The sequence below is a fragment of the Mauremys reevesii genome, linkage group 3 (assembly GCF_016161935.1).
Source record: "Mauremys reevesii isolate NIE-2019 linkage group 3, ASM1616193v1, whole genome shotgun sequence".
NCBI classification, from domain to species: Eukaryota; Metazoa; Chordata; order Testudines; family Geoemydidae; genus Mauremys; species Mauremys reevesii.
Window position 1 is genome coordinate 12,510,774 of NC_052625.1, and position 12,887 is coordinate 12,523,660.

The 12,887-nt window shown below is 36.6% G+C and overlaps 1 protein-coding gene across 4 annotated transcripts in view; it reads right to left on the minus strand.

The window, feature by feature from the left end:
- The window catches only part of ESF1 (ESF1 nucleolar pre-rRNA processing protein homolog), a 58,505-nt gene that overhangs the window by 37,784 nt on the left and 7,834 nt on the right, over window positions 1–12,887 (minus strand). For all 4 annotated transcript variants that reach the window (XM_039528750.1, XM_039528751.1, XM_039528753.1 and 1 more), the window contains 4 exons: window positions 10,422–10,522; window positions 9,050–9,202; window positions 8,038–8,152; window positions 7,079–7,214 (listed from right to left, as the gene is read on the minus strand). In XM_039528750.1, the coding sequence (XP_039384684.1) occupies window positions 7,079–7,214; window positions 8,038–8,152; window positions 9,050–9,202; window positions 10,422–10,522 (505 nt within the window). The remainder of the gene's footprint in view (window positions 1–7,078; window positions 7,215–8,037; window positions 8,153–9,049; window positions 9,203–10,421; window positions 10,523–12,887) is intronic.

A 12,887-nucleotide genomic window follows, 5' to 3' on the forward strand; every position in this document is an offset into this window, starting at 1 on the left:
AGTCTTGATCTATTGAACATTAATATCCTGCTGAATTGGATGTGCTAGCTTTGTATGTGAAGTTACAAAGTATTGCTTTCTGTTTTACTGAAACACGCTGGGAGAAGCCCACAGCCAGCCTGTCAACTGCAACAAAGGGAGGGCCAGACAGGCGTTAATGGCCCATTAAGAAAAGAATCCAATATCCCAGAGACTTCTCAGAGAAGGCATGTACACCATGGAGGCAGATTAACCCATAACACAGCAAGCATCTTTCTAGCAGCTGGCCTCTCTCCCTCCCTGTCCATACCATCTCAACAGCTGGAAGACTGTCTGGAGACAAAGACTTGGAACCAGAGAGATTGGTCCAATGCTAGAAGGGATCCAGTCTGTGTATTGAGGAACTGTAAGCTGTCTAACATCTGTTAGTGTTAGAAACTGTTTGATTCAAATCTTGCTTAGTCTGTTAAAGTCAGAATTTAAATTGTGCATTTATTTTTCTCTCTTAGGTACCCTCAACTTAGATCTCTATGCCTGCTATTTATAATCATTTAAAATTTATCTGTCTGTAGTTAATAAATCTGTTTTATATTTTATCTAAAAGAGTGTGGTTTTGGTTGAAGTGCTTGGGGAATCTCAGCTCAGGTTAACAAGAGCTATCACACATTCACTACCCTTTTGTCAGAGTGGTGAACTAAGAAATGAGCGTACACCAGTCAGGCTTCTGACCAGTGCAAGTCAGTAAGGTTCTGGGGTGCAGTCCTGTCCGTCCCCAGCCAGAGCCAGGAGTCCCCTTTGCTGGGGTGCTCCCAGCAGCACTGGGAAGATTGGACACAACTTCCACAAGTCTCCTACAACTGCAGGAACCTCTGGGGCTGCTGCCCAGTCCCAGAGAGTGTCCTGAAGCAGAGGGAGGCACCCGGAGGTGGGTCTCGTCTCCCCCCGTCTTCTCCCTGAGCGGCTGTGCAGGAGATTGACAAGCCCTGTCCCTCCTCTGCCCAGCAGGAGCTAGGACTCCCCTTTGCTGAGGCACTCCTAGGAACAAGGGGGCATCAGATTTCATGGAGAAGGGTTTATTTCACGGTCCGTGATGCGTTTCACAGTCGTGAAATTGGTAGGGCCCTAAAAATAACATATAAAAAGGTCACATCTGGTCATTCTTCTGCATGAAGCTCTACTGAAATGAAACTTCTCCTGAACTCAGTGACCATTTTGAACAACAAGAGATGGACACATCTGTCCCAAAAGTAAGTCTCCTTGGTTCATGGATCCGGTTTATAACTTAAAATACCTTTAATTCAAAAAGAAAAAAAGTAGGGAACAAGAGAACCAATTTTAGATTATCAGATGCAAGGATCTATGGCAAGACTTACCAGAAGAGGTTCAGGCCCAACTATATAGTATACTTTTTCAAAAATGCCTTTGTTAAGAAGGGTTTATAAACCACCAAAATACAAACTCCTAAATACAAGTGCTCACATCCCTCCTTACAATGGAGTAGAGAAAAACATTTTTGTTACGGACTGGCTCCTCCTTGTCTTGTACCACATTTAGATTAAAAGCCAATAAAGGCCTAGTAGTTTACTCTATAGATTTCTGTCTGAAATTATTACAGGAGTTAGCCTAAATATAAGGTTCACTGCTAACACTTTTCATTTATAAAGATTCCTGCAAACTTTATTTTATTTTTTTGGTTGCAAAGCTCTAATGCCTTTATTGTTTGCAGCAAACCTCTGTAATTTCACAGGGTAACTCAGGTTAGAAAAGAGCCATTCCTTTGTCTGATGTAATTCCATTCAGGTTCAGCTGATTTATAAACTGGTAAAGACATTAATTCCCATCACTTGCTTTGCCTCTGGAAGATGCTGGCAGCATGCCAAAATAACTGAACATGAACATTCTAAAGAGGTGAACCCACACTACTACTGTCAAAGCAGCAGAACAGCAGCACACGGGACTGTGTACGCCTGGGAGCTGCTAGGGCAACCTTAGTAGATACAGTGGTAGGTAAATAACCTCCTGTTTAATACAGTTCAGAAATATACATTGTCAAATGACAATCCAATTTTGTTGTATATCGTTATCCAGTTGTATCTAGCAAATACTGAAGGAAAAAGTGTGAATACATACAAATGTGTGGATATTTTCTTTTGCAACTGCTCATTTATAAAAAGTTGGGTGTACCGTATTTTAATTTATGACAAAACCACATTTATAACTTCAGTATTTCTAAAAGTAAAAATATAATTCAAATGTTACCCTCAAATTGAAAGGGCTAGACGAAGTTTATTGATTCATAAGGATTTTCAAGCTGAAAATAGGTAGAGAAAGGAAATTGTCTGGATTTTATTTTTTAAATATAATTATCAATAAAATTAAAATGTGTAGATTAAAAAGAGCTGCATTCACTCTTCAGTGCTACTGATAAACATCATCTATATTTGCGCACAGCCGTCATTGGTGATAGAGCACAAAACAGATCCTTACAAAACTGTTTTATGACAGCACTGCCAAGAGCCATGGGAGACATTTTTTACTTTAAAAAATCCATATAAAAGCAGACTAGGATGGGGTAAAAGAAACACTATTTATAAATAAAATACTTTTATAAGTTAAAAAATATAAAATAAAAAAGTGCCTAACATTCTTTCCACCCTATCACACTTTTACATTTCCATTTAAACAGCTGAAATTCATTTTTTCTGTTTGTGCTTAGTGCCACAATAATAATATGGGATACATGACAGGATTCCATCCAACAAGTCAATGAATAAAACATCAGGAACATGTTAAAGAAATAGCAATGTATTTCTTTCTGTTAAAAGCTTATTGTTAAAACAGAATTAGAAGCAAGACCTTTCCATGTTGAAAATGTACTGGCAAGTGTGATGACAGTTCAATTCCCCCTCCTCCAGTAACAGAACTTTTTGAAACGCTAAGATATTGGGCCACTCACTGTGGAGGTCCATTTCCACCATCACCCCAACCATATGCACTACCTCTCACTGCACACCTGGAATCTTTCAAGGAGTTAAGAAACAGACTATTTGTCCTTCCCCTACTGCTCTGAGGCACCTGAGTGAAGTTAAAAAAAAAAAAGAGAGAATTCTTAGCAATGTGTTTTAAAAATTCATTCGTAAATCAAATGAGGACCAATTGGGCATTATTCTCAGCAAGATATTACCAAGCAGGGGTTGCTGACAGATGAATTCCCTAGGCTCTGAGTAAAAGATCTGGAGCAATTCCTTGAAACAAGATGGAAAGATCGCTCCTGTATGTTCCTGTAACTCATCTCTGATTATTAGCTTCCTTTAATACAGTGCGCAAGTGCCCCAGATCAGTTTTTAAAACTATTTGAAAGAACTGACCAAAGCTTCAAGACATTTTACATTCCTTCCAAATTACTTTATGACAATGGTGGTAAGGTTACATAAAGTTCATATGGAGGGACAGCAAATCAGTGAATTTAGGAATCTATAAATGACAACATGTTGACTAATATATACCAGAGGATTTACTAACGTTAAATTGCATTCTCCTTGCACCCCAAAGAAAGCTGACAGAACTGAAAACTGATTGAAAGACAGTATCACAACATTATGTCACTAACATGCAGGAATGCCGAGTAACAAAAACCCAAAATATATAATCACAGCACTTCCATTTCATTAACTTTGAAAATATATTAAAAATACCCCTTAATGTTCAGTTGAGCTGGTAATACAAGATAATACTCTCTAAAAGGTTTTGAAGAGGGCAAGTACATCCACAATTGTACAGTTTTAGAAGGCTAGGTTCCTGAAAGAACTGAAAGGCACTGTACATCCAGCTCCTTTTTAAAAATATCAGAAAAAACAGTAACTAACAATAAAATTTCTTTTCCTTTAGTGAGGATTGAACACAGACTGCAATGAGGCTAGTGAATTCACTGGATACTTGAGAGAAATATTCTCATAATCAGACAGACTAGAAATAGTACAGAACTTGGTAAAGATTTTTCCTGCCTAACAATAACTGCAGCAATCAAATTCTCTGCTGGTGATTCAAACTTTCAGGGACGATAACTGACACTAAAAAGAAATTAAAGTTCCAAAACTATTCAAATTTTGTGTCATACTTAGTTATGATTTAGTGTACGTAAAATATAAGAAGTATCATTAAGGAAAATATATGTGGACCTCTCAGTATTCAGGGAAAACTATTTTTTCTATCCAAAAACATGATTCCAAAAAACAACTTTAGATCTGCACACTGATTCCCACCATGCTACCAGAAACCCTCTTACATGTACTATAGAAGTATGGACTAATAACTTTTAAATCACTACTTATCCACAGCATGTAGCTCTACTTCACCACCTATTAGCCCAAAATCCCCACATCTTCCCTCTTATCCTCTATATAAGAGCCAGAGAATCCACCCTCCCCAAGTTAATCACCCAGCTGTGATCAGGAGACAAACACCTTTCTCCCACCCATCCACTATTCCAAAGCCAAAAAAAATAATCTGCCCGGCTAATCACCCTAGTCACATTCCTACTCCAAGATAAAGACCTCACTTTCCAAACACAGACCACATATCTACCTTCACTCAATTCACTATGCTCAGAGGCTGGAGATTGCGAAAAAAACAAACAAAAAAACCCCACCACCATTCAAACCAGCCTAATTATTAAACTGTTCATCATAGAGAAGAGAAACAGACAGCAAGTCTGTAGAGTTAATACCAGTATTAGTTATTATAATAAGCAAGTTATTACAATATGCCTGTTAAATGGATATTAGACAGTTTTTCAGGGGAAGAGAAGGTTGTTTCATGAATACACAATACTTTATACATTAATATTTATTTTCGAGATGTCATCTGCGTATGTTTGAATATGCATCTGTACACTGAACTGTCCATTTCCATACTTGCAAATGCTCACTCTTGCATAAGGGAATTACTTGTTTTGAAAGATTAAACTGCAAAGTTCCTTATTATAATACACAATAGCAATCTTGATTTAAAGAATGTTTGTCTATTAATTTCCTTATTTAAAGAATGCAAGGCCCATAGACTTTCTAGGAATTAGACAGGGTCCCTAGCTTCCCCTCCTGCATCTCTGATTGAAACCCAGAAGTTTGAACTCTGCAAGACACCTGGTTCCCTAGACATATATTATTAATCTGTGGAGTTCACAAGCTTTGCACAATTCTCACCACTCCGAGTTACAGAGATTTAGAACTTGAGATCCCCAATTTCTAGTCTTCCTTATCTTGCACTACCTTGTGGAGCTGTTCCTCAGCATCTCCTTGCCTTGCACAGACTTTATAAAGCACAAATTGGGTCATACAGACTTTAAAGCACAAGTCACTGTACCAAATAAGCAGATTTTTGTAATTGTCTTCACATTGCTATCCTATGCTCTAGTCAATGTAACTATATACTGTTTCAAGTTTACAATCAAACTTTTTTTTAAAAAATCCCCACAAATGAAAAAGTTTGATATCTGAGTATCATTTTAAAAATTTCATCTCCTCCAAGTTATGGACATTAAAAAAAAAAAAAATGGTATTTCAAGCTTGCCAAAGAAATCCTAAACTGCTCTGAAAGTAAGCACAAAAAATACTTTTCCAATGCAAACTTTTAAAGGGCATGAATTTAAACACTTCTAAGTTAAAACTACCAGTATTAGAGAGAAAGCTGCTACTGAGCAACTCCTAAACCACTTGGTCCTGGGAAGGTTCTAGATGGATTCTCAAGTCCAGGACCAGATTAACCCACCTAGGCAAACATACACCTCTCCCAGCCTGCTGTGGAGGAGAGGCGAGCAAGCCCACCATGTATTCAGCCTGCAGCAGTGGCTCCGGTCCCAGGATGCTGGGCCTGGTTCCGCACTTAGGGCACTGAGACCTGGTGCAAGAGGTCACAGCACTGCTCAGCTTTCACCTGGCTGCCCCATCATCATAGGAGGGGGGGGGGGGGGGGGGTCGGGGACAACTGAGCCAAACTTGAGTGGCGCTGCGGCTCTGCATGCCTGGTTGCACCAACACACCCCCAGATTTGGTCCAGCCCAGGGCCTCCCCTCCACATGAGCCAGGATTAGGGTTGTGGGGTCAGGGTGGAGTGTGTATATACCTAATGGGGAGTCCCAAAAAAGGACAAAAACTGCAGCAAGTTGGCCTGGGAACCACAGAGGTAAACCATAAAAAAACTGAGACTAGAGCCCTCATCCTTTAGCTTCACCACCACAATATTCTACCACTGGACTTCAGAGAAAACATCTTTTACAATACAGTATAGGAATCTTCTGCTTTTTCTGACGTTTAATCAGCTATTGGAGCTATAGGGATGGGAGGTGTCAAAATAGACCTTTATAATAGCTCATGACTGTATCCTTAAACATGACCTACAAACAACTTAAAGGGTGGTTTGTGTCTTTGTGTGTGTTTCCTTATTAATAGGAACGTCAAAAGTCTCAGTCTTCCCTGATTGGCTGGAGGACCTCTTGATATCTCCATATTTTACTATGAGCTGTCATACCACACCCTAATTGAAAGACCAAGGATATGGAATATTTAAACAAAGGCTTCCTTTATACCAATGCTCACTAGTCTTCGACCTTAACCAGGCAGTTCTCCCACCCCACGCAAAAAAAAAGTTTGAACATTACACCTAAAAATGTTTCCCCTCTCAAATGTACAGCTTCCATTCCCTTTGTTCTAGTTTTGTCACCATTTCACTAGCTCTCTAGTCACACAGAAGTTCCCAATGTAGAACACAGCTGAATGGGGGCGGGGGAAAAAAAAAACAACACACACTTTCAGGACTTCTTTACATACCACAAACAAAAAAAAGGGTACAACTCCATTTTTGGCCCTTTAATAGTCACCTTTAATTTTGAAGGGAATACACTCTCTCCATAATGGCTCCTGACTATTACAACCTTTACTATTGACAAAATACTGTCCCTCATAAATCATATTTAAGGAAGAAAGTTTAAATCAGTAAAATAGTTTTTAAAACTATCTGGAGTTTATTACTAACCTACAAAGTGTATGCTCTTGAATTGTTTTGCTCATAACGTAAGCAAACACTGCATAAGAATTATAAATACCTTGTTGCTCTTCCTCCTCTTCACTAGATGAAGCCAAATAAGCTTGAAAATCCATGTCAAGAAGTTCATCTTTTTTAAAATTTCTCTGTAGCAAAGTTGTTCTTTCATGATCTGTCTCATCCCATGTGATATCCACCTTTAGAAAAACAGATAACATATAAAATGTAAAAGGTAAAGCTTACGTTTTTGCCCAGAGTGCAGTTTGTAATACTTCCTATTACAAGTTTAACAAGAGAAAAACAAAAAACAAAAAAAAAACAACAACAAAAGAAATCAAAGGGTATGACTGAAATTTCATTTCAAAAGGCTACTTACTTTTAGGGAACAGTATTTTATGCATTTAAGAACCATTTAAGTCTTAATTAAGGAGCTACTACCACACATCTCCATAAAATCAAGTAGATATAAACAATAATTAATAACTTAATTACAACATATTTTCGTCTAACGTACCATATGCATAGTATTTAGTTTCTTCTAGTATTCCCTATATGCTCAAAATTTCAATGAGTTTTAGCTATCTGGAAAGTCTGAAGAGTCTCCTATTGCATTAATAAGATCATTTGTGATAAAATAGGCAAGACGTGGTGCTACATTTCTTAAAATACCCAGGGCAGTAAATTAAAATTTTCTTTTAAATAATAAAATTTCATTCTGTATTCAAACTGAAAGTGGGCTAAATTTAACGATAATAAAACACTACTCTTCATTTATAACAATGAGGTTGAATGCGTTTAAAGTGTGAAACTCAGTCTTAACTCTAGTCATAATTTATACCTCTGTAAAACACACATACCAATATCTATTGGATGTCTACATCTCTACAATCATAAGTATATACAGGGATCCTTTCTCCACTATCACCAGTGTCACCAATCCATTATTTACATATCTTATATAAACCAAGAAAAACAAAGCTCAACAAATTACAAAAGGTTACAAAAACACTGTTAAGATACCGTCGATGTTCCCATAGCAGCAGATGTGAAGTACTTTGGTTTATATGCAGCTCCATCCACTTCTGAGGCTATGTCCTTTGGCTCATCATCAAATGTAACATCATCTGGAATAAATCTTAAAGGCAAAGAAGATGTCTTGTTATTCAAACACATATTGTGATGTTTCAAAAGAACAAACAATTATAGGCTCAGCTTCTCTCTAATTAAATCCGTGCACATTAATACAGAAGATTTTGCTAGGATAAGAAGTGGATAAGCCCAAAGAGAGGAACATACAGGGAAAGGATAAAAACCATATCACACAAGTTAATATTTGCACTGTACATTCAATTTCCACATCCTCTGTATTTTATAAAATATTGTGGAAAAAGGTAAGAAATTAATTTTTTAAAAGAATTACAATTTAAGAAGTTAAATTGATTACTTTGAATTTTTAATATTTTGTACTTTGCATATGGCCAGTATAGACATGGAATGCTTCCAACAGGTATGATTTGTAAGTTAACTATAAATCATTAAAACAGGATAGATTAGAGACCCTAGGATGCATATTTTTTTTTTGGCCAGTAGTAGCTACATGTGCAAACAACACTGATTAAAAAAATGGAAGTGAACAAGTTAAAAATATTGAGTACGAGCAGCTATACATTTGCTATTAATTCAAACAACTGTAATAAAGGAACAAGTTAACCTCGTGCCTCAGGTGAAGGAACCAAACATAAAACAGTAGCAGTGTGTTTTTCTATTAGTGTCCTACTGCTTTACTTGACTGTAAAAGATGACTGAAAAAGCAGATGTAGTAATATTTGTATCTTGAACCCCTTTTGAAAACAGTCTCTTTAGGGTGGGATTTTTGCTTTTTCTGACAAAGCCAGATATAACCAAAATGCATAGATTTTTCCCAAGGTACTATACAGTTTTGCTAAAAGTTTGATGGAAGTAAAATGCATTATTCTTCTAATTTTTTAAAACTTGCTTTAATTTTAAAAAAACCCACCACCATTTGCTGTACCTGAGATCTACAAAAGAACAGCTACTTTCAAATTCCAGTCCATCACACGCCTCATAAATTGTATTGGCTGTTTCAGGAGAATCACATTCTACCACTGCATAGAAGTATTTCAGTCGTTTGAACTGATAATCCCTTAGTATTTCCCTACAAATCCTACAAAAGAGAAGACAACATCCAAATAACTTTTGTTAAAACAATGAAACAAAGTTGCAACTTCAGAAATACTTTGCAAACTTAACTTCTTAAAACCATATATTACCAACACATGGGCCTGACTTTGCATAAAGATCAGATTTTATGCTACATAGAGTCTCACCAACTTCTATGGGACTCTGGACAGGTATGCATAAAGGTTTAACTGCATGGATGCCATTCCAAGACTGGAGCCAAAAATCAGGATATTGTATTGAAGAAACGTTTTCCTCAGTGCTGATTACTTAACATGGGATAGGACTAAGCCTCTTCTTGATAATGTAGGTACAAATTTTGGCAGCAAAGAAGTCTTTCCTTGTGCTTGCTTGAGAATCAAGTTTTAGAGAAGTATGCTGTGCTTTAACTACTCCAATTTTCTCTTCTGTTTACCATTGTGACAATACTCCTGAGAGCATTAAATATGAGTTTAAAGTTGCTAATCTGGGGAAATTCTCCAGTTCATAAATAAAGTGCACTTTCTGCATTTTCAATTTAATTGTATCCCATTTCTGTAACTCGGTCAATTATGATTTTACTCTTCGGTATGGGATATCACCATCTAGTGGTGAAAAGTAACTCACATAGTCACACTACATTTTCCAGTGTCTTTTACTCAAAATGAGCTATTTGCATAAACTAATCTCTATCTACAGATACAGACATGCACAACGTATGAAAAAACATTTTTTAAATAATTAAGATTTTATGGTATTATTTGCAAAAACCACCTTCACCACACAAACTTCTTAGCTATTTGCTAAGTGGCTAGAAAAACATTGCATTTTATTAAATACTAAGGTATCGCTCTGTGAGATGCTGAATGTTTTCTGTTAGAAGACAAGTCCTCAAGGTGGAAACATGTCAAAACAGTCTTTTTGATCGGTTCTTACTTTGATCTAGCATGTAAAGGTTAAAAGGTAGATTTAAGTTTTAGCAAGCTACACTCAAATGCTGCAAGCTAACCCATGCAGATGAACCTCTGTACCTATGTGTATTCCCATGGCCTGCATGGAACAATTTACACAACTGGGGCCTTAAGTTTTATGTTGTAACAAATTTATTCAAGTATATGATGTGAATATGAGTCAGATTCAACTAAAAACACCATTTGAAAAACTAGAAAGGTGGAGAAGCATTAAAAAAAAAGGTACTGTCAACCATTTGTAGTTTAAATTAATACCAATCTTTCTCTGTGCCGTCCTCTGGAAGACTTAATAGTTCTACAGGTCCTTGCTGCTCTTCCTCTTTCAATCTCTGCTTTCCAAACTCTGAAGGATAAATCTACAAATAAAGGTCATAAGCCAATTGCACAGGTGCAGTGTACAGCAACCAAAAGAAAACAAATCTATCAAGCCAGGAGTTCTGAGCATCACTTTTTTTTTCCCTACTGAGAAAACAACATTAAAGGATCCAATCCTGAAAACACTTACACGTGCTTAAAAATTAAGCATACAAGTAATTTCAGTGGCTTTGATATGACTACCTGTAGGGAAAAAAAAAGGTAAGCAACCGTATAAGTGTGTTCAAATTAAATTGATGTACAAATACATAAAAACAATATTAACTTGTGATTATAGAATTAATGTTCAGCTCTGAAATAATGAATGTGACACAATCAATTTGGAATCAATTGCCAAAAAAGAAAAACGAACAATGAAGCTATTTAATTACTATACTTGAGCTCAATTTCCCTGCCAGTTTTTGTGGTTTTACTGTTTAAGGCCCTGATCCTGAGAGCTGATCCATTCAAAACCTTACGCAGAAACTGACTGGACTCCACTCAGGTTCAGGGGTCTAACCATGCAGCTCAGGTTGTAGGATTGGAGTCATATTTGTTTTATGCTCTTTTTTTCCCATTGTGTTAAAGACTCATATAAAAAAAGGGAAACTGACTAAACAATAGAAGCAGAACAGAATAGGAAGTAGTCAAGCTTAAAAAAAAATTAGAAAGATACTTCTCTGTAGTCCATCATTTACAGTACTCAGTAGGAACAAAAAGACAGAAGAGTGCTTAGATTATGGGACGTTTATATGAGAGCGCATCAAGTGCCCAGTTAATTTATCTCATTCAATTTATTATGTAAAGAACAGTAGAACTTTGCCAATTCTTTTGGTAGAAAACATCAAATGCATTTGGTAGGGAGAGTGTAAAAACCCTTGAACAAAGAGCACAAACAACCCTTACACTATCACAAAACCAAACAAAATACAGAAGACCAAAGCTGCTCAGACCACCTAACTTTCAGCACTCTAAACCCAACCTCTTATTAAATATATTTCTCCTCTTGTATGTAGAGAAATACTCCAAGAGGAATTCATGTAATAGATTTTATGTAGTAAATGCTCAGACGAAAGCAATCTTTAAATACTGTAGCTATGTCACTCACATTTTTGTAACATCAATCTTCTGGTCCAGGGTAACTTAATAGATTTCATGGTTCTGACAAAATATCTTTACGCAATGACTAGTCAATGCAATGTTACATGAGTAATTGTGTTTTGAAAAAATTGAATTAAATTGTAATTGAAAGTTTGGGACAAAGAACATTTATTTTTAGCAGCAGATTGAGTGCCAGAGACAATATTCCTATGTATCAGAAAACAATATACTATTTCACAGTAAAAAGCCTGAACAGAGTTACTGGGTTAGTTATAAATACTGGTGATGTTTCTGAAATACTATTTCACTCATAAGAAATCTATAACTAGAATTGGGAGAAAAATGTTCACATCCACCCTGGCTGTGTATTTTCAGGTGAACTAGATTTGGAGTTTACTTAAAATGCAAAGTTAGAGCTACAGTGCATATGTGTAATTATATATATAATTACACATATATGTGTAATATGCATATGTGTAATTTTATATATATATACACACACACAGAGTTTTGTAGTATAAATTACTCATTTAGTGACAATACAGCTCTGTTTATGTATATTACATACAAAACTACATTAAAACATCGCAAAGTTAAGCACTCAAAAGTTAGGAAACGCCAAACTTAAGGTTGCCTGTGTATATGCAGTGTGATTGTCTAATTATACGATCACATTCCCCCCCCCCACAGAACATCCACTTCGTTCTTTTTAACAAGGGCAAAACATATTTTTGCCTAGCCTCATTCTCAGAAATGGCCAAACCATTTTGGCTGAAATTTTCCAAAAAAGGTCAGCCTGAGGCAGACACCCAGCATAAAAAATTTCAACTCAAATGGATTAAATTTGGCAAAGTTACAAGTACCGTAACTGAAAACAGGGTCTTATAACGGGAAGCATTGGGCAGCCAAGATTTTAGATGGTGCTACCAGCCTCACCTATACCACAGGATAGAATTTTAGAGAATCTACTGTATGAACTAAGGGAAATTAAGCATTTAAACTTTATGCTGCTTTTGCACATAGTACTTGATTCTACTCCTTTTAGCATCAATAGAAGTGTTGCCACTAAATTAAATGGGAACAGGACTGAAACCAATGTCACATACACAAATGAAGCTGTGTCAGTTTATCATCCCCACACGAACACCCATCAATGGAAGGGACAGTGTGGAGCTATAGCCTACATTTATTTTATAAAGGACCAATACAAATCAATTGAATAGGGAGAGGCAAAAGGAAGTCAGCAGGAGGAATGGGGAAGAAAAG